Source organism: Myripristis murdjan, chromosome 9 (genome assembly GCF_902150065.1).
Source record: "Myripristis murdjan chromosome 9, fMyrMur1.1, whole genome shotgun sequence".
Taxonomy (NCBI): Eukaryota; Metazoa; Chordata; class Actinopteri; order Holocentriformes; family Holocentridae; genus Myripristis; species Myripristis murdjan.
Window position 1 is genome coordinate 23,247,397 of NC_043988.1, and position 20,018 is coordinate 23,267,414.

The 20,018-nt window shown below is 42.1% G+C and overlaps 1 protein-coding gene across 1 annotated transcript in view; it reads left to right on the forward strand.

The window, feature by feature from the left end:
* The window catches only part of ghra (growth hormone receptor a), a 36,253-nt gene extending 16,637 nt beyond the window's left edge, over positions 1-19,616 (forward strand). The window contains exons 3-10 of the mRNA XM_030060980.1: positions 13,767-13,896; positions 14,034-14,203; positions 15,009-15,187; positions 16,069-16,222; positions 16,506-16,596; positions 16,703-16,772; positions 17,402-17,637; positions 17,905-19,616. Of these exons, the coding sequence (XP_029916840.1) occupies positions 13,767-13,896; positions 14,034-14,203; positions 15,009-15,187; positions 16,069-16,222; positions 16,506-16,596; positions 16,703-16,772; positions 17,402-17,637; positions 17,905-18,700 (1,826 nt within the window). The 3' untranslated portion in view covers positions 18,701-19,616. The remainder of the gene's footprint in view (positions 1-13,766; positions 13,897-14,033; positions 14,204-15,008; positions 15,188-16,068; positions 16,223-16,505; positions 16,597-16,702; positions 16,773-17,401; positions 17,638-17,904) is intronic.
* The last annotated feature ends 402 nt before the right edge of the window (positions 19,617-20,018 follow it).

Consider the following 20,018-nt stretch of genomic DNA (forward strand, 5'->3'; position numbering starts at 1 on the left):
CAAATTGATCACATGTGAACATCTTAACTTCAACAGCCCTACATGGCACCTTAGTTTTGATTCTTGTGAAGGAAACTGGTTTTCTTTTCATTGTTTTGACTTCATTGAATGTACAGATTTTGGTTGTAGATTGACAGATCTTCCTTCCTGGGTGAGCGCCCACAGCACCACGGGCCACTGGTTTACAGGGTAAATGCAAGCGCTCCCTGGATTAAGCTGCAGCGGTTATAGGCCCCTGTTGGTGCTCTGATAAGGAATTAATGACTGTAATAAGGGGTTGGTGGAGTATGAGAAATTCTTGGTAATTGTTACAGCTTTTGGTCAGGGATTTACAGAAGAGAGCTTGTGTTGAGGAGAGGAGGCACACTGGGTGGTTTTGATTTTTACTGAAAGTAGCTAAGCCCCTGGTGCGCGTGAGAATCAGATCTGATTAGTGTCCTGATAAGATACTGTCATATACAGAGATAGCGTGAGAATGTGAGATTTTCAGTTTCATCAATAACATGTTGTGATGTTCTCTGCTGTATTAAGCAGGCCTTTATCAGTGCACTATCACTGTCAGCCAATGTTGTCTGCTCATGTAATTAAAAAGTATTTTTTTACCTCTAATCCACTGATAACATTCACAGAGAGACTGATTTCAGCACAGTCCCGGACACTAAATCTTAGATGCCACATTTATAGTAAAGGCACTGGTGTAAAAGAGGCTATATTATGTCTGCGTGCACTGGACTTTAAATGCATTGGTAAAACAACAGAGTTTTGATCCCAGTGTCTTTGCCCTCAGGCTTTTTGACCCAACCTAACTCTGGATTTGCCAAAGCATGGTAGCTTTATCTCTGTGGGTTTACATTACCTCTCTGATAAGCTCCCAGACAGCAGGTGATGGCCAGATAGGGTTAAACCATCAATCTTTCTGACCACTGTAGCTCCTTCCATAGTTTGATTGGTTTCCAACAAGCTCTGTGGTAGCCATGTTCTTCCTCAACAACCGCTTAACATCTGCAAACAAAAAGCAGCCACTGATAGCATGAGCAAACACGCGCAGTCTGCACCTTTCTCAGGCTTAGCACTGTATAACCTCAGATCCTGACACCTGCTTTCCCAACTTGGGTTTATATTTGAAACTATCTGCATTTGACCTTTTACCCACCACTCTGCCTCGCCACACATTCAGGATGTTGCAGAAATCCCATCTTGCTGGGTAGTTGAGTAATACTGTGCTGATGAGATTGTTTTCAGAATCCTTGGGTAGTTCCTCATAGATGAACTCAAAGAGTCTTCCTGGAAGTTTTTTTTTCTTTTCTTTTCTTTTTTTTCTGGAGAGTCAGACACTTAAAAGGCAGAGATGCAGCTTTTGGAGATGCTACACTATAATTAAAGGCTTTCGAGGGTGATTATACTCTATGTTAGTCATTTGTCTTTGTCTTTTTATCTCTGTCTTTCTGTTTGCCTGTCTCTCTTTCCCCCACTGTTCCCTGACTGCCTGTGTCTCAGGAGAACTCACTCTTCAGGCCCATTGATCCTGCTGAGGGAGTCTTGTCTGTGTTCTTGCTCTCTGGCCACAGAGGCGGTAACCACTGGTAACCACACAGAGGTTTGGTCTGCCTGGGCCGTACACACAATCTACAATTACATCTCCTTCAAAGAGAAACTGTGGGTGTGTTGCTCTGTGGGATATGGTGTCTGAACTTAGAGACAAAGTTGGAAACTTAGAAAGCAGAGAGAGAGAGAGAGATATGGAAACTGTGGATAGATGGTGCGAGAGAGTGGATGATGGAGGAAGATGGAGATTGAAAGCGAGAGCTAATGAATGTTGGCACTATGTTAGATGAAACTGGACTTTGTCAAAGATAGAAAGGCAGCAGGGTGGTGTGAAGAATGCCTGAAAGTTATAGGAACATGGCTTGGGCCAGTGTTGCGTAATATGTACATGGTTGTGTTGATTTAACCAGTAGGAGTGTTGATTATAACATAAACAGCTGCAGAGCCATATGGGCTCATTGTATATAGAGGAAGTTGAACTTAACTTCTTTCCTGTCCTGTATGAAACACATGACGGTACTGAATAGTAAGGCTGAATGATACAAAATAAATAAATCATATTGCAATTATTTTGATAGATGTTGCCATTGCGGAATGATTCATGATTTTAGTGGAAATGGTTTTTGCATCTTGATTTTCATTCTCACTAAAAAATGTAAAAAAGAAAATGATGTTATCTTTGCTGGGGTCTCAAACAATCAATCATGCTTTGTTATGTCCGGAGAATACAGTTTGTAGGCCAGGGCATCTCTGTAGCACTACAATAGTTTATAATGGTATCATTATATAACTTATAATGGTAACCAATTTGGACATTGCACTTGGCCATATTGCCATTAATGTGTTATACTCAACAAAAATATAAACACAACATGACACAGTTTCAAAGGTTTACTCAGTTACTGTTTATGTGAGAGAAATCATTAGTTTGAAAGCAATTTTTAGTAGAAAAAAGTGCTGACTAACAGGCATGTAAACAAAGTAAAAAGATTTGATAGAAATACTTTTGTGGAAAAAGGATGAGGGATGTAATATTAGTTCATGAAACATGGAACCAAAACTTTCCATGTTGTGCTCAAAGTTTTCTTCTCTGTATTTTAAATAATTGCTCAGCCTTATGAACTGGACTTTGTGGAGCAGGTCAAATCAAAGAGAAAGATACAGACAGAGAGAAAATGTGTGTGTGTGTGTGTGTGTGTGTGTGTGTGTGTGTGTGTGCGTGTGTGCGTGTGTGCGTGTGTGCATGTGTGTGTGTGTGTGTGTGTGTCTCTGTGTGTGTGTGTAGTGGTCTGTGTGCAGGTGTCCATTCCTGTAAAGACCCCAGACCCCCACTGCTCTTCTATATTTACTCTGACTTGTACCTAATATGACATAAGTAAGCCAATCCTGTGGTCTGTGATAGCATTAGAGGAGATCAGCATCATTAGCTCAGGCTAATAAATGGCTGGGACCAGACTAAGCTGGCTGGGTCACTGCATGGTTGGACAGTGCAGATTGTGTCTGTTAGACATCAAAGCTATGGGTACTGATGGGGATAATGAGAATCAGATGGAGAAAACCATAGCAGGGCTCAGCCAGGGTCTCAAACTTTGACAGGGAAGAAATCCATGGGTATCTTGTGTTCAGCTGGGAGGGAAGGCAGGAGCGGGACAAGGCCACTTTTGATGTTCTCTGTTTTTGTGTTTTAGATGTAACCGTGGGTATCCATACAATATAAAATTTACTCCCTCATCATTTTCAGTGAGACCAGGCGGCAAACAGGTGTAGGGAATTGTGGGGATGGAAGCAGTGCAAAGCCATCGTGCAGGGTGGCTGACATGAGGCAGAAAAAGCTGATGAGAGCTGAACTTTATGCAAATTACAAGCTGTTAACACTTGGCTCAGCCTCTGACCAATCAGGTGGGTATATGTGCTTTGATTGTGTGAAAAGACAAATTGAGCATAGCGTTAGTTCAGGCAGGCCACAAAGTCAGGCTCAGCTTACATCAGCTGATAGCAGCCAATCTGAACTATTTCACATCAGATGACGGCTCCGCTGATTCCCTTCTCTGCATACAATGCTTCATTTGTGGGCTGTCCTCTCCTGGATTTCAAACTGGACCAGCATGGCGGCTCTTTTTGAAACTGAAAAAATTTGAGTAATAAACCTTACAGTTGCTGAATCTGTCATTATTTCAGATCGATGATGGTTGGTTTTAAAGTTTTGCAGGAGTTTTCGAGAGGTGGCGAATTATGCTGGATGCCTGTAATTTGCATAAAGCAGCCTAGACCTTAACTTTATGCAAATGAGGAGACGCCGACTGTCTCCCACTCCATCTCTCGAAGGACAGCGTGACACTATCTGAATGCATTGTACAGCTGCCTACAAAGACAATGAATGGGAAGGGTGGAAATGACGAATCCTGTGGACCCATACCATCAGCCTGCCTACCCTTGCTGCTTCCTGTGCAAGCCGCTTTCAGGCTCCCCCACATGTGAACGACCAGGCTGTGGGTGTAGCCGCTTCAACTTACCCTGCTGCTTGTCATGCTAATCCCCATCCATGATGAGGATCCATTGCAGAGTGACTGCATCATGCATGCCCAGCATCAGAGATATGAAGCAAAGCTATGTGCAAAGAGAGTCCCGTTTCCATCCGCTGCAACTTGTGACTGGCAAATAAAGGTGAATGGCCAGAGCCCAGGCTGCGGGACGCCTTGTTCCAATATTATGGCTCCAGTTGGAACTTCTCATGAAGAGGTTTTTGCCTTGTTCTTGAGAAACATCCGTATCAAATCTTCACCTGCAAATCTCTCCAACTCCTCTGTCCCCAGGAACGCTACCAGCAATGCTCTCTCAACTCTGCTCCAGTCCCAGCTCCAGCCACCAATTTGCTGGCCAAGAGAGCATGAATCCCAGTTGCAGCAGCCAAATCAGTGGACCTGGAGGACCCCATCTTGACAGCCTTGTCCAGCATTCAGTCATGGCTTGCCAAAATGAACTCCAGAATGCAAAACCTGGAGTACACCTCAATGCCCTCATCAAGTCCATTTTCTCTAAACACAGACAGCCTGTCTTCCGCCTCCACCTCACGGAGTTGGCCAAGACAAATATCACTGAAACTTTCTAAAGTGATACCTTTAAACACTTCACAATGGCATCTATTTGGTGTTAAATGGAGAGAGAAAATGTATTTCTCAGTTAGGGTCATCCTCGGTTGTCGCAGCAACCCAAAAATATTTGAAAACCTCATCAGAGGTGCTTTGCTGGATTCTTCCAAATAACTGGAAACTGCCTTTTGTGCTTCATCCTTTAGGTGATTAAATTGCATCAGGGGAAGTGCAGGAGGCTGTAGGGATTTTTTTTTAAATCTTTTGTGGGCTAAATGCTGGTAAAGGAAACAGTGACAATGAGGCAACTGTCAGTGTCATTAACAAAGAGCGCTGCTCAGTTCCATTTATTAATAGGTTTGTAAGGCATCTTATGGCCCTTTTCCATTAGTATCTACTCGGCTCGACTCGGCTCGACTCTACTCGCCTCAACACGGTTTAGGTGGTTTTCCATTACAATTGAGTAGCACCTCGCCGTGGGTGGAGTCACCGTCCAGCTCCCTCTGGATTCTTTGGGCCGCCACCAAGCACAGAAAAGTCTCCATGTCTTTATTTGACCGCGGTAGCGGTTTGCTTGCCATTTTCCGACTTTGACAACTTCACTGACGATCAATGCGCACGGCCGCTGTTGCCGTTTTTTTTTTTTTTTTAAATGTCGGGTTTTGTTTTCGTGCAGGAGTTGCTCGCGTCACTCCCTGTCCAATCAGTTGCCTGCACGGCGTTTATGTCACATTTTCAGCGCGACTCAGCTCGACTCAGCTCGCTTGGAACCCCGGCTGAGTAGGTGCTAAATGGGACCTGCTAGCAGGTACTACCACCTAATGGAAAAGCTCTTAAACCGTGTAGAGTCGTGCCGAGTCGAGCTGAGTAGGTACTAGTGGAAAAGGGGCATTACATGGTCATCTGTGTTGGGTAACTTCATCATTAGAGCTACTCGTATTCCAGGCTTGGATAATAAAATTGCTGAGTCTTTGTCCTGGTTTGAATTTCAGAAATTTTTGCCAACTCTGCCTGGAGGCAGTGCCATCCACCCTGATCCACCTTGCATTCATTCAAACGCGTAAAAGTGTGTAAAAGTGTGCCATTGTTAATGTTTTTTTTTTTTTTTTATAAGCAATTTATTTTTGAGTAAATTATGTTGAAAGTGCCTTTGATCATGGAAATACTCAGAGAAGCGAAGAAGCAGTAACTAGCAGGGGTGCTGTCTGGTTTGGACACCCACTGTAAGGGCAGTGCTCATGCATGCTTGTGTGTGTTATCCATGTTAGCAGTTATTTATATGAGCTGGTTGCATTCCCCTGTTTGTATCTTGTTGCAGTGTCTCTCACCTTCCTCCCCCTCTCTGCTACCTCACATCTCACCTTCTCACCTTATCAATCATAGAGCAAAGGTTTTCATTTCCCCTTTTCCATAAATTAAAATACAAGGGTCTGTGCCATATCAAGTCTCCAAGCTCAAACTAGCAGCCAAGTTGAGAACAAAAGTTTGAAACTGTGAACTGTGAAGTGAAGAAAATGGCTGAGTGAATTTTCCAGATTTTCATCCTCCTCCCCTCCTACCCTTTTACTCTCCCTGCTCTGCTCCTCTCCTTCTTTCTTTGTATTTGTCTTCCACATCGCCTGTGGAAGACTAATGGTGCTGCGCACACACATTAGTGTGTGAGTTGGACTGTGAAAAAGTGTGTGTTCCTGGGTACAGGGTGTACGTATGTGTGTATAGGTCGTGGTAGGGCATATAATGTGGAACTTGGCATTGGCAAACCGATGGACGCTTTTACTCTTAGCACAATGCCAGTGTTTGCTGCCAACACCTCCATCTGTTTAACAGAATAACACACAGACACACACACACACACACACACACACACACACACACACACACAGAGTGCAGTAGAAAGTGATATGGATAATCTGGCATAGGTAGTGAGACTTTCGACAGAAGGCAGTGTTTAATAGTGTTTTACAGATATGCCTGAACTAGTTGAACATGTTGAGGTGTATGTCAAATCACGTGATATGTAGACCGAGCTGTAGCGTCATCTCATTCCTTGCGTTCATGTATTTCATGCTTCTTTTTTTTTCACCCATAGCTTTCTCCTTCATCATGCCTGTTAATGCCAGGCAGAGCTCTTCATTGTTATGCCCCAGGCTTTATGCGGTGTCACTGAAAAGCTATGTGATTTAGTGATAGATGTTGCATCAGATAAAGAAAAAAGAAAGAAACTATCTATCTATCTATCTCTCTCTCTATATATATATATATTCAAAGGGTGTGTCATTTTTTCAGTTAAGTTTCAGACATAAATCTCTCTGTGTGAACTGATGTTGCACTATGCATACACCAGGTTAGCATATGTATTATTCATTCTTGTATTCATTTAATGGTATAGTTTCCTCCTGCATGTTTCTGTTGTATTGTTCAGCTGATCTCTGAAAAGCGTGTTTAAGCATATAGGTGGTAGTGCATCGTTAACATTTTCAAATCATGCCTATGTGTGTGATGTTCACCAGAGTACCGGTGAACCCCCTCCACCCATACACACACACACACACACACTCACACACTCACTTTTGTCTCTCTCTCTCTCTCCGTCTCTGTCAGTCTCTCACTCATGCACCTATCTCCTGTCTCCTTTTAGCCGCCTTGTGAAGCATGATTAACCTCACCGTTAACTTACATCCGCAAATGAGCTGGAAAAGGTGGTAATTCACAGCGTCAGCCGTATATCCCTCTCTCTCCTCATGACAATCAGTCAAGCATTTAACAGTATGGTCACTGATAATGCCTGATTGCTCCTTTCACGCTGCCTTTCTAAAGTGATTCACCAGCTGGCACAATGGCTTGGGAAAAGTGCTTTATTTAGGCATTTTAGAGGATTTTAAACATTAATGGCTAAAGCTGATGTCTAGGCGGAGAGACACGAGCGGTTTCCTAGCTACTCTGTACAGACTGATAAAGACAGGAAGTGAACCTAAGAGCTGTTTTTCAGTATCAGGAGCACACACAGCCAGAAAGACAGCTAGAGACAAGCACACACACACACACACACACACACACACACACACACACATACACATGTACACACACACACACACACACACAAGAAAGAAAATCACCATAAATTGTAGACCACAAGAAGAATCATTCCATCTCAAAAATGGAGCAGTGTTTTCTCCTTGTTGCCAAAGGCGTTCCCACCACCACTCATTACTTGGCAGTTGGCAGGTACAGGCAAGGTTTAGCCTCCCATCACTGAAAGTATGTAATGGCTGTGCATTAGTGTGTGCATGTATGTGCTAAGTTGCGAGTTAAAGGCCTTGTGACAAAATTGCCAAATTGCCAAAATTGATTTTTCGCCTGTTCTAGGCGAATAATCAGACATCACATGCTCTTGAGACCTGTTAAGGCTTTCTAGGTGGTGAGCCAGTTTCAACTTGAATAATTTCTTTCTTTCACTAAGAGCACAAATCCAGAATGAGAAGTGTAATAGTGACATTATTTACATTACAGAACTAGTAACTATAGTATGGCATGTTCAAGGACGGGTATGTTACAGTTTTTTTTTTTTTTATTATATCCCAGTATGTATATTATGAGGCCAAATCTGCAGGACTGACAATTGGTTAACATTCATACCAAAGTCTGAAGTTTTAACATCATCCATAAACTGGCCTAGTTTTGTTAAAAGGTGACCAGTAGGAATTGGAGCGAGATCAAGCTTGCTAAGGAAAGCTGAGATCCAACAAAAACATTGTGTGACAGGGCCAATCTGCTGGCTCACTTTGTGTGAGGGACTTACCATCTCGATGCAAACACTGTGTTCTGGGTTCAGATTTGCCTCAGGACACTTGTCACACATCCTCTTTCTCTTGTCTCTCTTCTTCACAGTATCCATTAGAGGTGATTGATGATACAAAAAAAAAAAAAAAGTTAATATATTACAATGCAAAATACAGTAGTAATAGTTGTTTAAGAGTGAGGCTGTTTTTAGTGTGTCTTGAAATTCTAGTAAGAGTACAGGCTTGAAAGTGAGTTTTGAAAGCTAGAAATCTCAGTATTTATCAAAGTAACTGCTGAGTTATCATTATGGATTTATACCTTTACAAATCCCAAATGCCTGTACTCAGTGAGACGGATGGGACAAACAAAGGACCTATCCCACTTGTCAACAGGTATCTAGCTTTGGTGTGATAGAGAACAAGAATGAGGTGAGAAGAAAGTCATTTGGGTGAGAGACAGAGGGATAAAGGCACAGAGAGCGAGAGAGAGAGAGAGAGAGAGAGAATGATCTGAGAATGTGAATCTGTCCAGGTGTTTTTGTGTAACCTTTCACCTCTGACACACTTTAGGCTCAAGTGCAGCATTTGCCATCCAGAGTCAGGTTCAAAAATGCAAACAATTTAAAAAAATGACTGAAGCTCCTGACCTTTACCAGCAGGGCCTCATTCTTTATGGAGATGTCTTGCTTTCAAAACACTGCTTGTCTGCTTTCTAGTCTTCCCTCCCAGACAAGGCCACCTGTGGTGAGATGACATTTAGAGAAAAAGTAAATATGCTTATGTCTTTCAGTTTTGGAGGACTTCCAGACAGCTGACATGTAGTGTCACCGTAAAATGAACACAGCAAATTGTAATAGCTGTTATATACACTAAATGTACAAAAATATTAGGGACATTTGGTCTTTTCATGAGGTGAATCCAAGTTAAATGATGAAATACCAATCACAAAGAAGAAGGGGATCAAAGACAGCAGATGAGTTAGTAAAAGGGTTTTAAGCTGCAGCACAAATGAGATGTGGATTGTACAAAAAGGGGTTACAACTCAATATCAGGAGGATATTCTCAAGATTTGGCACATTCATTGCAAGTGATAATGCATGCAAAACAAAATCATTGATTACCATTGTAGTAATATAAGGGCTCTGGAACATATACAGAAGTATATGGGGGGAGTAAAAGTGTGAAATTGCACAAGCATTGCCTCAAAGTAGTGCCTGACCTTGAGAGATGTAAACAAGGCAGTAAGGGGTGTATTACAGCATAAAGACATGCACTTGCAAAGTCTAACAAAGGTGGTATCTTATTGTGTGGCATATTTTTTCTTTGGAAAATAAAAAGGAAAGCTATTCTGTCATAAGTGGTTGAGGTGCCTGTCTGCATCCCGTGGCTGCAGAAAGCTCTTTGAAGGAGGCAGCTGGAATTTGTTGGATGGGTGAGGGAGGGAGAGTTGAAACAGCAAAGCTCTGGGAACCATGACAGTGTGCAGGATATGAAGCAAGAGAAGGTGGGAAAGCAGGAGGGAGGGTTCAAAGGAGAGAGGTGGAGGCAGGGCTGCACAGGAATGCTATGAAATATGAGGTCGCGTTGGCATCACAGAAAGTAATGCTGCGTTCATTTCAACTCGGAACACAGAATTTCCAGATTACGAACCTGTGACAGCATCACGTTTACGGTGTCAACTGAGGAAAAATAGACAGCAAGAAGAAAAAGAAACTGCATTTTATTCCAGAGGGATTACCAGAAGCGGATGCTCCAGTGTTTTGCTTATAGTGGTACATAAACACTCTTACAATGAGTCAGGTCTGACCTTAAACAACAAAAGGCTTTTGCTCTGACATCACTTGAACTGAAATGGGAGAAAATGGAGACACCAAAATTCCCAACTTGTAATTCTGACCACTCAGTTCATTTTTCCACAAATCGAAGCTCATTTTTATGTGTTTCATGATGAAATGATCTCAGGATATGTACTAATGTAGCTGAAGCAATGCTGTACAGTCCATGTGAATAACTAAATGATAAGTTTGACAGTATAAGATATTTATTTGCAAGAAAAAGGATGAGATGAACTGCCATAGGGGCCTCTGGTCTTGAGATATTGCTGTGATGTACTTATTGTTGCAGTAATGACACTTATTGCATACTTCATTCATCATTATTATAGAAGTCATCCATTTAATGTTTATTGCATTAATGGATGCTATTGCCAGTTAACTCAGGTGTTAAGCAGTGACCCATTCTTTACTCCAGCCAATGCTGATTCATTGTTTGGTATGGAAAGGATATTTATACCGGTGGTTCTCAGTACCTACAGTACCCTCAGTACTTCAGTGACTCTGAAGACGCACTGGGAGTCAAAACATTAGCCTGGGAGAAATAGTTTGCCTTGACATCCCTGTGCTCCAGTATTTCACTTCAGTGTCCCTGAAGTTAATGATTCAAGACCGCCCCATTCTGAGAGCACGGGACTGGCCTTCATTAAACAGATTGGACTAACTTACTTTAATAACTGAATGATAATTCTGTGCATTCTCTGCAGAACCCCAGCTTTGTAATGCAGCAGTGCAGCATGTTGGATGTGGTGGGGTGGGGCTGGCCCTGTTTGTTGGAGCTGTTTGTGTGGTCAGAATTGCATTTACTTTAAGTGGATCCACCTGAGAGAAAGAGGATACAGTGGTGTGTTTGACAGTGTGCACCGGTGTGTGTGTGTTTGTGTGTGTTCATGGTGTATACATGTCTTGTTAACATCCTGTCTCATATGTTTTTAAGTAAGGCTCAAATCTCTCAGCTCTACACCACTAACTAGGTGAGTCTGTGTGTGCGGGGATAGAAACTGGTTTTGTTTAATGTGTAAAAACTCACCATCCTTTGATAGCTTGCTGATTCTGTTGTTTGTGCTGAGTATTGCGGCAGTTTGTTTGTAATTTGTGTGTGTGTGTGTGTGTGTGTGTGTGGGAGAGAGAGAGAGAGAGAGAGAGAGGGAGAGAAAGAGAGAGAAACATGTTTATGTTCTAGGCCTGCATGTGATTTATGCCCCAGCCAATGAGGAGAGAGCACAGATGGAGAGAGGGCAGAGCAGAAATCAATGATACCTTCAGCTGCTTATTTATGGTTGCACCAAACCCTGAGACTCTCTGGATGAGAAACTGGCCTCTGACAGGAGAGGGAGGTGGCAGGGGAATGGTGATGGGGAGAAACCTTGTGTGGAATGAGCTGTGGAAACGACTGACTCGAAACCAAAGGATGAAACTGAGAAAAAACAAAAAGAGATAGTATGCAAAATGTGTGGATGGATCCATAACCAGATAGGGCCATAGAGACATGGTGACTGTGAAACTGGGTAACAGCCCTTTATGCAGTGTAGCTGTCATTCAGCAAGTTGTTTTCATCATTCACACACACTCACACACACATGCATACTTGTAGATAGATAGGCAGATGCCTTCAGGAAAGTTTACATTTCAATAAGTTGCATATCATAAGAACTGGATTGTCACCTTTCAGAAATGCATCCGTGTTTTCTGCCACCAGCTGAAGGTGTTCCCACCACTGCTTACTGAAACAGTTTCATCAGGGCAGTGTGTTTTGTTGTGGTTTGGCAGTTGGCAGCTACCAGGTAGGATGTACCTCACCACCACTGAAACTGTGAGGTGGTTATCTCTGCGTGGGCACGTTCGTAGAAAGTTGAGAGAAAAGCCCTGCGGTAAATTTGCCAACCTGTGTGAAGTCTACCTCAAGCTGCCACAACCTACACAAGCATGTGACTAGGGAATTTGATAAGGGCAATACACTTACATTATGTATGCATTGGGCTGAACATTTTAACAGATATTGTTATTGCAATATGATTAAATTATTATGATTATGATGATTTAGTGAGAATGGTAATTTTTTTTGCATCCTAATTTTAATTTTCACTAATAAATATATTCAGTCTGTTCCAAACAAACATGTTTTCTTACATCTAGAAAACGTGATTTGTATGCCGGGGCATTGCTGTATCAACACAATACATTTATAAAGATATGTTATCACACATTTTACCTTTTGCAAAAAAAAGTGCAGCTTTTGCGATTTCAATATTATGGATATTATGGATTTAATTGTTCAGTCCTAGTTCTTCAACCAGTTGTTTTCTTACTGAAGAAGCACAGATGAATGTTTGTTGTGTTAGCTGCAGTATCAGCGGTCAGTTTGATGGTGGGACAGTGTGATCTTCAAGCAAAGGCTGGTTGAACTGCACAGATGCCAAAGACGAAACCACTTTTTAGTGTAAATGTTTGATGTGCTTGCAGTAATACTTCATAATAAAATGGCAATAAATAAGATCTTTACTGCTCCATAGATCAAGCTGACCGTAATATATCTTTGGGCGTTGATGGGGTTGCTGATCAATACCAAACACTCTGTGATGACTTTGCTTGTTGCTGAGATTTCTGATTTTCAGAACTCTCTCTCTGGCCCGGACTTTATTTCAGGGTAAAAACTCCTTGCCCGACTTAATTTTTTAAGACCCTACCAATCTCCTCTCCCCCACCTACTGCTCACATTGAGGCTGCTAAAACATGGAGGACAGTGTTACGAACAAGGGACAAGTTATGAGGACACAGAGGCTAATAAACCTGTCAAAACAGTGATATTGTAGTTTTTAGCACTAAAATATGCTCTGTCTTCACAAGACATTTGTGTTAGATGTCTGTTCCCATCAGATAGTTTACTCCCCTTGACTGTAAATAGGTGTTTTTATTGTTTATGTCAATTGCAGCCTTCCATATTTCATATATGGAATATGGAACATATATAAATAAATAAAAAGATAAAAACAACAACAACAGGATCTTGTTTTATATGTTTATATATTTATATATTCAACCCTGTTTTTCTCAAAACAAGTAAAAAATCTAAAATTTGCTAGTGGGATGAGATAATCTCAATTGTTAACATTACAGATTCGCTTGTTTCAGGATTTTTTTTTTTTTTTTTTTTTTGGGAACAAGGATAATTATATTGAAACAAGGCAGAGTAAGGTAGATCAGCCCACCACTATCAAGAAAATGACTCTTGATTCAAGAAAATTCTGGAAACAAGTTGATTAGGATTGCAAACATGTGGGATTATTTCAGATTTTTTCAGTTCGTTTTAAGAAAAACATTTTAACACTAAATATGAGACAAAATGGCACACTAAGACAGAGAGGTCAGAGAGGTTGATAGAGATTATAGAATACTTAATATCCATTTTACTGAATAGTACGTGTCCCATTTTGGCTATTTATTGTTTTCTGCCTGTTGGAGTCTGACTCTTTTTCTCTGACCGTTCTCTCTGTCCTTGTCTTTGTCCTTTTCTTCCTCAGCTCCCTTGGAACCTCATTTTACAGAGTGCATATCGAGGGAGCAGGAGACTTTTCGCTGTTGGTGGAGTGCAGGCAGCTTCCAAAACCTGTCCTCCCCTGGAGCACTCAGAGTCTTTTACCTAAAGAAAGAGTAAGTGTGGTCGCTCCTTTGCCCATTTTGCCTGGTGGAGTTTTCCTTTGCTTTTATATGTGCACCATTCAAAACCCTACCGTACTCACCTTTCTGCCTATTCCTCACCTCTCCTTGCTCCTTCGTCTCTTTCTCAGATCCCCCACCAGTGAATGGAAAGAATGTCCAGAATACATCTATTCAAAAAGGGAGTGCTTTTTTGACACAAACCACACCTCCATCTGGATCACCTACTGCATTCAGCTGCGCACCCAAAACAACGTCACCTATTTCAACGAGGATGACTGTTTCACTGTGGAGAACATCGGTCAGTAACCAAACAAGGAGCCGGGGACCTTCAGATTTGTGCATGTTGTCTCTATCCACATTTCCTTTCATAGCATGTTTTCATAGCACTCTGGATTCTTGTTTAGGGTGACTTGACTTTTGATTCACCATCATGAAACATGGTCTAGATGTATAGAGAGAACAGCTTTGGAAATAGCAGCACTGACGACAGGACACTGAGTAGATTTAATCAGACGGAGGGAGTCATATACAGGGAGACAGAGCCAAATGGCCCGTGTTGTATGATAAACTACACACAGCGAGCCTCCAGGAAATGCCATTTGCAGTTGTATATCAGCTCAACCAGACCCGGCAAATGTCAAATGCTTGTCAACATCACAGCAAGTTTCTGATACTGAATACACTGTTTATATGGTAAATGTTTGGATTCCTCAGGGTGTTTATCAAGCTTGGACCATAGAAAACACTGATAGAGGTGTCACATGACAGTGTCACAGAGTATATTTTTCTGATACACTTTGGAAAAATTAAATGCAAGGTATAAAGCACAATGTTATCGATTATGATTAATGTTGATGATAAATGATGATAATGTAACATGCCATTGAGCAGCATCATCAAAAATCATTTACCAGAATATTTATAGTTGTTTAAATTTATTTTCAGACTAATTTTATTCAGTTGATTTTTTTTTCCTTGATTAGTACCAATCTTCAATTTTCATTTTCAGAATGTAGCATATTTGTTTGTAATGCATGCAGTTCAATTAAAGTTCATTCAAACTCTCTGAACATCTGTCGTGTTTTTTTTTTTTTCTTTTGCAGTGCGTCCTGATCCCCCAGTGGCCCTAAACTGGACCCTGATGAATATGAGTCCTTCAGGACTGTACTATGATGTCAGGGTCCGCTGGAAGCCGCCGCCTTCGGCAGACGTCACGGCGGGTTGGATGCGTGTCGAGTACGAGGTCCAGTTCAGGGGGAGAAACAGCACCGTGTGGGAAGCAGTGAGTTTCTCTTCTCTCTCTTTGACTCTCAATGCTCACACAGTCTTTTTCCACCTTTCCAATTCTCTCTCACACACAACTTGCATGAGCTGACACATTAAAACGCACACATGCAAACACATACAAGTATGCACAAATGCAAGCACACTCATGTACTCTCTTAAAAGTAATTTGGAGGTAGGTCATAGAGGCACCGTGTCATGTTTCCTTACCCCTCCCCCTGCACTCCTGTGGCTAAAACGCATACACACACACACACACACACACACACAGCATTCCCCAGTCTGACTCATTACCAAGCAGACTGTAGCTTTGTTGGCACTGCAGTGGAAGCCGAAGCAAGGCCCTCTGGGAAAACACAGACTCACTGAAGGAAGTGAGGGGAGGGATTTGAGGGTCAGAGTCCAGGGGACCTTGCACCTCCCCTAACTCACAGGCTCACAGTTATTATAGGTTGGCCAGCCAATGGAGCCTTTGAAACTTCCTCAGAGCACCTCCAGCACAAGAGTATCTCCTTCGTCTAAAGTAGAAATGTCTCACTGACTGCACCTTCGCAAAGGTCACAGTTGCAGTTACCAAATATAAATGTGCACCTCTTGCACCATGTTTTGCTCCTGTCAAAGGTCTCACCTCAAACATTCATTGTTTGCAAATACCTTTGTTGATGTTCTAGTTGTTTTTGGTTAGGTTAACAAAGGCAGTGGCCTTTTCTTCTTTTCTCATTAACTAAAATACAGCAAAATCAGTTTACTCTCCTCTTAATTGCTCCTTTTATGTCCCTCTTTTCTTTTTGTCCCCTCTGTCTCTCTTTCTCTGTCCCTCTGCTTCTTTTTCTGTCGTCTCTTTCACAAATTCTCTCTGTGTCTCTTTCTGTTTTCCAGTTGGAAGTGCAGGGCACCACCCAGCAGACAATCTACGGTCTGCGCATAGGTGAAGAGTATGAGGTGCGCATCCGCTGCAGGATGATGGCCTTCACCAAATTTGGAGAATTCAGTGACTCAGTCTTTATTCATGTAACTGAGATTCCCAGCAAAGGTAAAGTCAGGCTATATTACATGCTTGGAGGAATGCATGTGTTGTCTAAATACAGTAAACAGCATCTGTTGTTCTGCACAGGCAGATAAGGTGCACAGCCATGAAAAATGAGTGTATTTTGTTGTGCTGAATGTAATAATGATAATTATGATGGTGATTATGATAATGATGGCGGTGGTGATGAAGGTGATGATCTCATTGAAGGTGATTTTGCAAGTGATCCTGATGATGATAATAATGATGTGGTGATGATGATGGTTTCTCTTTTCCTATTCTGTTCCAGAGATCACATTTCCGGTAACACTGGCTCTCATCTTTGGGATTGCGGGCATCCTCATCCTTATCGTGCTGATTGTCATCTCTCAGCATCATAGGTTAGAAGAGCCCTTTGCTCTCTCTCTGTCTCTCTCTCTCTCACACACAAACACATTTGATTGTAAACATATCTTCATCTTATCCTTTTCCACTCTTTTCTTTCAGATTAATGGTGATTCTTTTGCCACCGATCCCTGCACCCAAAATTAAAGGCATAGACCCAGAGCTGCTCAAGGTACGTCTTCGTTGTTATGCTGCATTTTTGTGCATTTGTGTGTGTTAACGTGCAAGCAGGCTCATACATTTCTGTGTTCATCCTTTCATGTCTGTGTTCATGTTTTTGGAGAGCATGGGGTAGGCAGATCCATTGTTGCTATAAATAATTCACAACAGCTAACACATGGAATTTTGCTTTGTTTGTAGTCATTGGTTTTTAATTACACATCCGCTGTTTGTTTTTTTTTTTGTTTTTTTTTGTTTTTTTTAATTATTATTATTGAAAACAGGCACTGTTGCTCATTATTGAAATAAGCAAGGTCAGAAGGACCACTGAGGGATGAGAGGTGTAGAGGGCCTTGATTCATCATTGTGTTGAGGGTGTGTTATTTAACAAGCTGCCTGTTTTCCTTTTTACAACAGTATGACCCATGAACCCTCAGAAAAACTCTCCTCACGGCCCTACAAGGACAGAATAAAAGGGTTATGCTACTGTTATGCCCAGACAAGGGCACAGCATAATTGTATGCGGGTCATGATTACAATTGAGAATAGGAAAACAAGAGATATGCATGTTTCCAAATGGACGACAAGTGTTAGTGTTGCTCACATGGGACTTTTTTCTGCATGATCTCAAAACTCGTGCAGAAGGGGAAGCTGGACGAGCTGAATTTTATCCTGAGCGGCGGAGGTATGGGTAGCCTGCCTTCCTACGCACCAGATTTCTACCAGGACGAGCCCTGGGTGGAGTTCATTGAGGTGGATGCGGAGGATGCAGATCCTGGGGAAAAGGAGGACGACCAGGGCTCAGACACCCAGAGGCTCCTGGGTCTGTCCCAGCCTGTCGGGCAGCTCACACACATAGGATGCTCCCATGCCATCAGGTACTGCAGAGTGTTTTCTTTTTAATAGATAGAAACACAAGTACAACCCTCTACCACCAACTTGTGTCCATTAATGTGACATCCAAGGAAGTTTAAAAAAAAAAAAAACAAGTATTAAAAAGGATAAAAACACACAACAAAATAATAAAAGAATATAACTTGTCTTAATGTCATGCTGCTTGATGGCTCTGGAAATATGGCTTTCATCTTATTTTATTCTGTTTCTTTCTTTTTCCTCTCCCCCTCCCTCATCCTTCTGTCCGTCAGTTTCCCTGATGACGACTCAGGTCGGGCAAGCTGTTATGACCCAGATCTTCCCGACCAAGATGCGCTCATGCTGTCAGCTGCCCTGCTGCCAGGACAACCTGAGGAGGCCTCCCTCGATGTTTTAGAGAGAAGTCCTGGCCCAGAGATAGGGGAGAGGCCCATTGTCCACGCCCAGCCTCAAGGGCCGCAGACCTGGGTCAACACAGACTTCTACGCCCAGGTTAGCGATGTGATGCCCTCAGGAGGGGTGGTCCTGTCCCCAGGCCAGCAGCTCAGGACACAGGAGAGCACTTCAGCCACAGAGGAGGAGATGCAGAAGAAGGGACTAGAGAATGGAGACGGTGAGGAGACTGAGGCAAAGAAAGAGGGGAAGCAGAAAGAGCTGCAGTTTCAGTTGCTGGTGGTGGATCCAGAGGGAAGCGGCTACACGATGGAGAGTGTTGCCCGGCAAATTAGCACTCCCTCTAGCTCCTCCATGCCTGGTGAGGGTTATCACACCATACCCCCTCAGCCTATAGATACCAAACCCAACCAGGAGGCTTTCCTGCCTCCACCAACCACAACAGGGGAATTCCAGTCCCCCTATATCCACCCTGACTCCCCCCAATCCCAGTTCCTTGCCCCTGTCTCAGACTACACAGTGGTACAGGAGGTGGACTGTCAGCACAGCCTGCTCCTCAACCCATCTCCTGCCCCGTCACCCCCACCCTGCCTGCCTCAGCACCCCCTTAAAGCCCTACCTGCCATGCCTGTAGGATACATTTCTCCAGAACTGCTGGGGAACCTCTCACCGTGAATGACAATATTTCTGATCAGGCCTTTTAGGTGTAAATCTGGTTGACCGGGAAGTTCCTTTTAGTCACAACCAGTCTGCTTCTATTTGATTCCTGCTGGAAACCAAATAACTCACAACAAACAGTGCGGATGAGACTGCAGGCGTTTCTTTGTTATCAGAGGGAGCAGAAAGGGAAGCTTGAAAAATCGAAAACTGATTTTGTTGCTAAAACTCTATTAGAGATGAGAGCTTGAGACAGATTGTTTCTGATAAAAACAAATGATTTGGGGATTTTGGGAGCAATGGGACATTGTTGTGTCAAACAGAGAGATGACTTTGAAAGTGCTCCATCAAATCACGTGAAGCGGAGGCAGACAAGAAGTCACAATCAAAACCCGAATGCACAGTTTGTTCTATTCCTAGAAATCCATGCACCACACATAAACAGATTATAAGCTGACATTCTGATTGTAACGAGTGAAAAAGCAACAGCGCAGTGCTAACTATGCTTTATGTTTCATTATGTCTGTGGCTTATCGTGTTCAAAACAATGATATTGCTTAAGTCTTAATCTTGCAGAAAACTGATGTCAATATATGATTGACTGGGAGAAGACGAGAACATTCTAATATTTTTAAGCTGCATCTATAACCAGTCATCGTTTTCACTGACACCTCTTGCTGGCGGAGGTGTTTGTCGGCCGGCTCTTCTCCCGGTTGTCACCTTATTATGCTTGATGGCTTATTTTCTACTCTTCTATTTGTCATCTTGCCAAATCATCTTATTGGTACATCACCAGGGATATATTTTTTATAAATAATAAAAAAAAAGGCATTAGTTAAAGGAAATCCCCACCCTTAAACACTTATACACTGTTTTAAAAAATGGTGATGCACATTGCATTTCTGGGTCTACTTTGTTTTCTTGAATTTTAATGTGCTTACACTGCAAAAACACAAAATCTTACCAAGATTATTTGTCTTATTTCAAGTCAAAAATGTCTTATTTCTAGTCAAAATATCTCATTACACTTAAAATAAGACATGATCACCTCAGAAGTAACTTGTTTTTAGACAATTTTCATTTGTTTCAATTGAAAATTCACTTGAAACAAGTGAAAATTTGCTTGTTTCATTGGCAAAATTTGCCAGTGGAAAAAGTGAAAATTCGCTTGAAATAAGTGAAAATTAGCTAGAAACAAGAAATAAATTTTGCCAATGAAACAAGCAAATTTTCATTTGTTTCAAGCAAATTTTCACTTGAAACAAGAGACAATTGTCTAAAAACAAGTTACTTCTGAGGTGATCATGTCTTATTTTAAGTGTAATGAGATATTTTG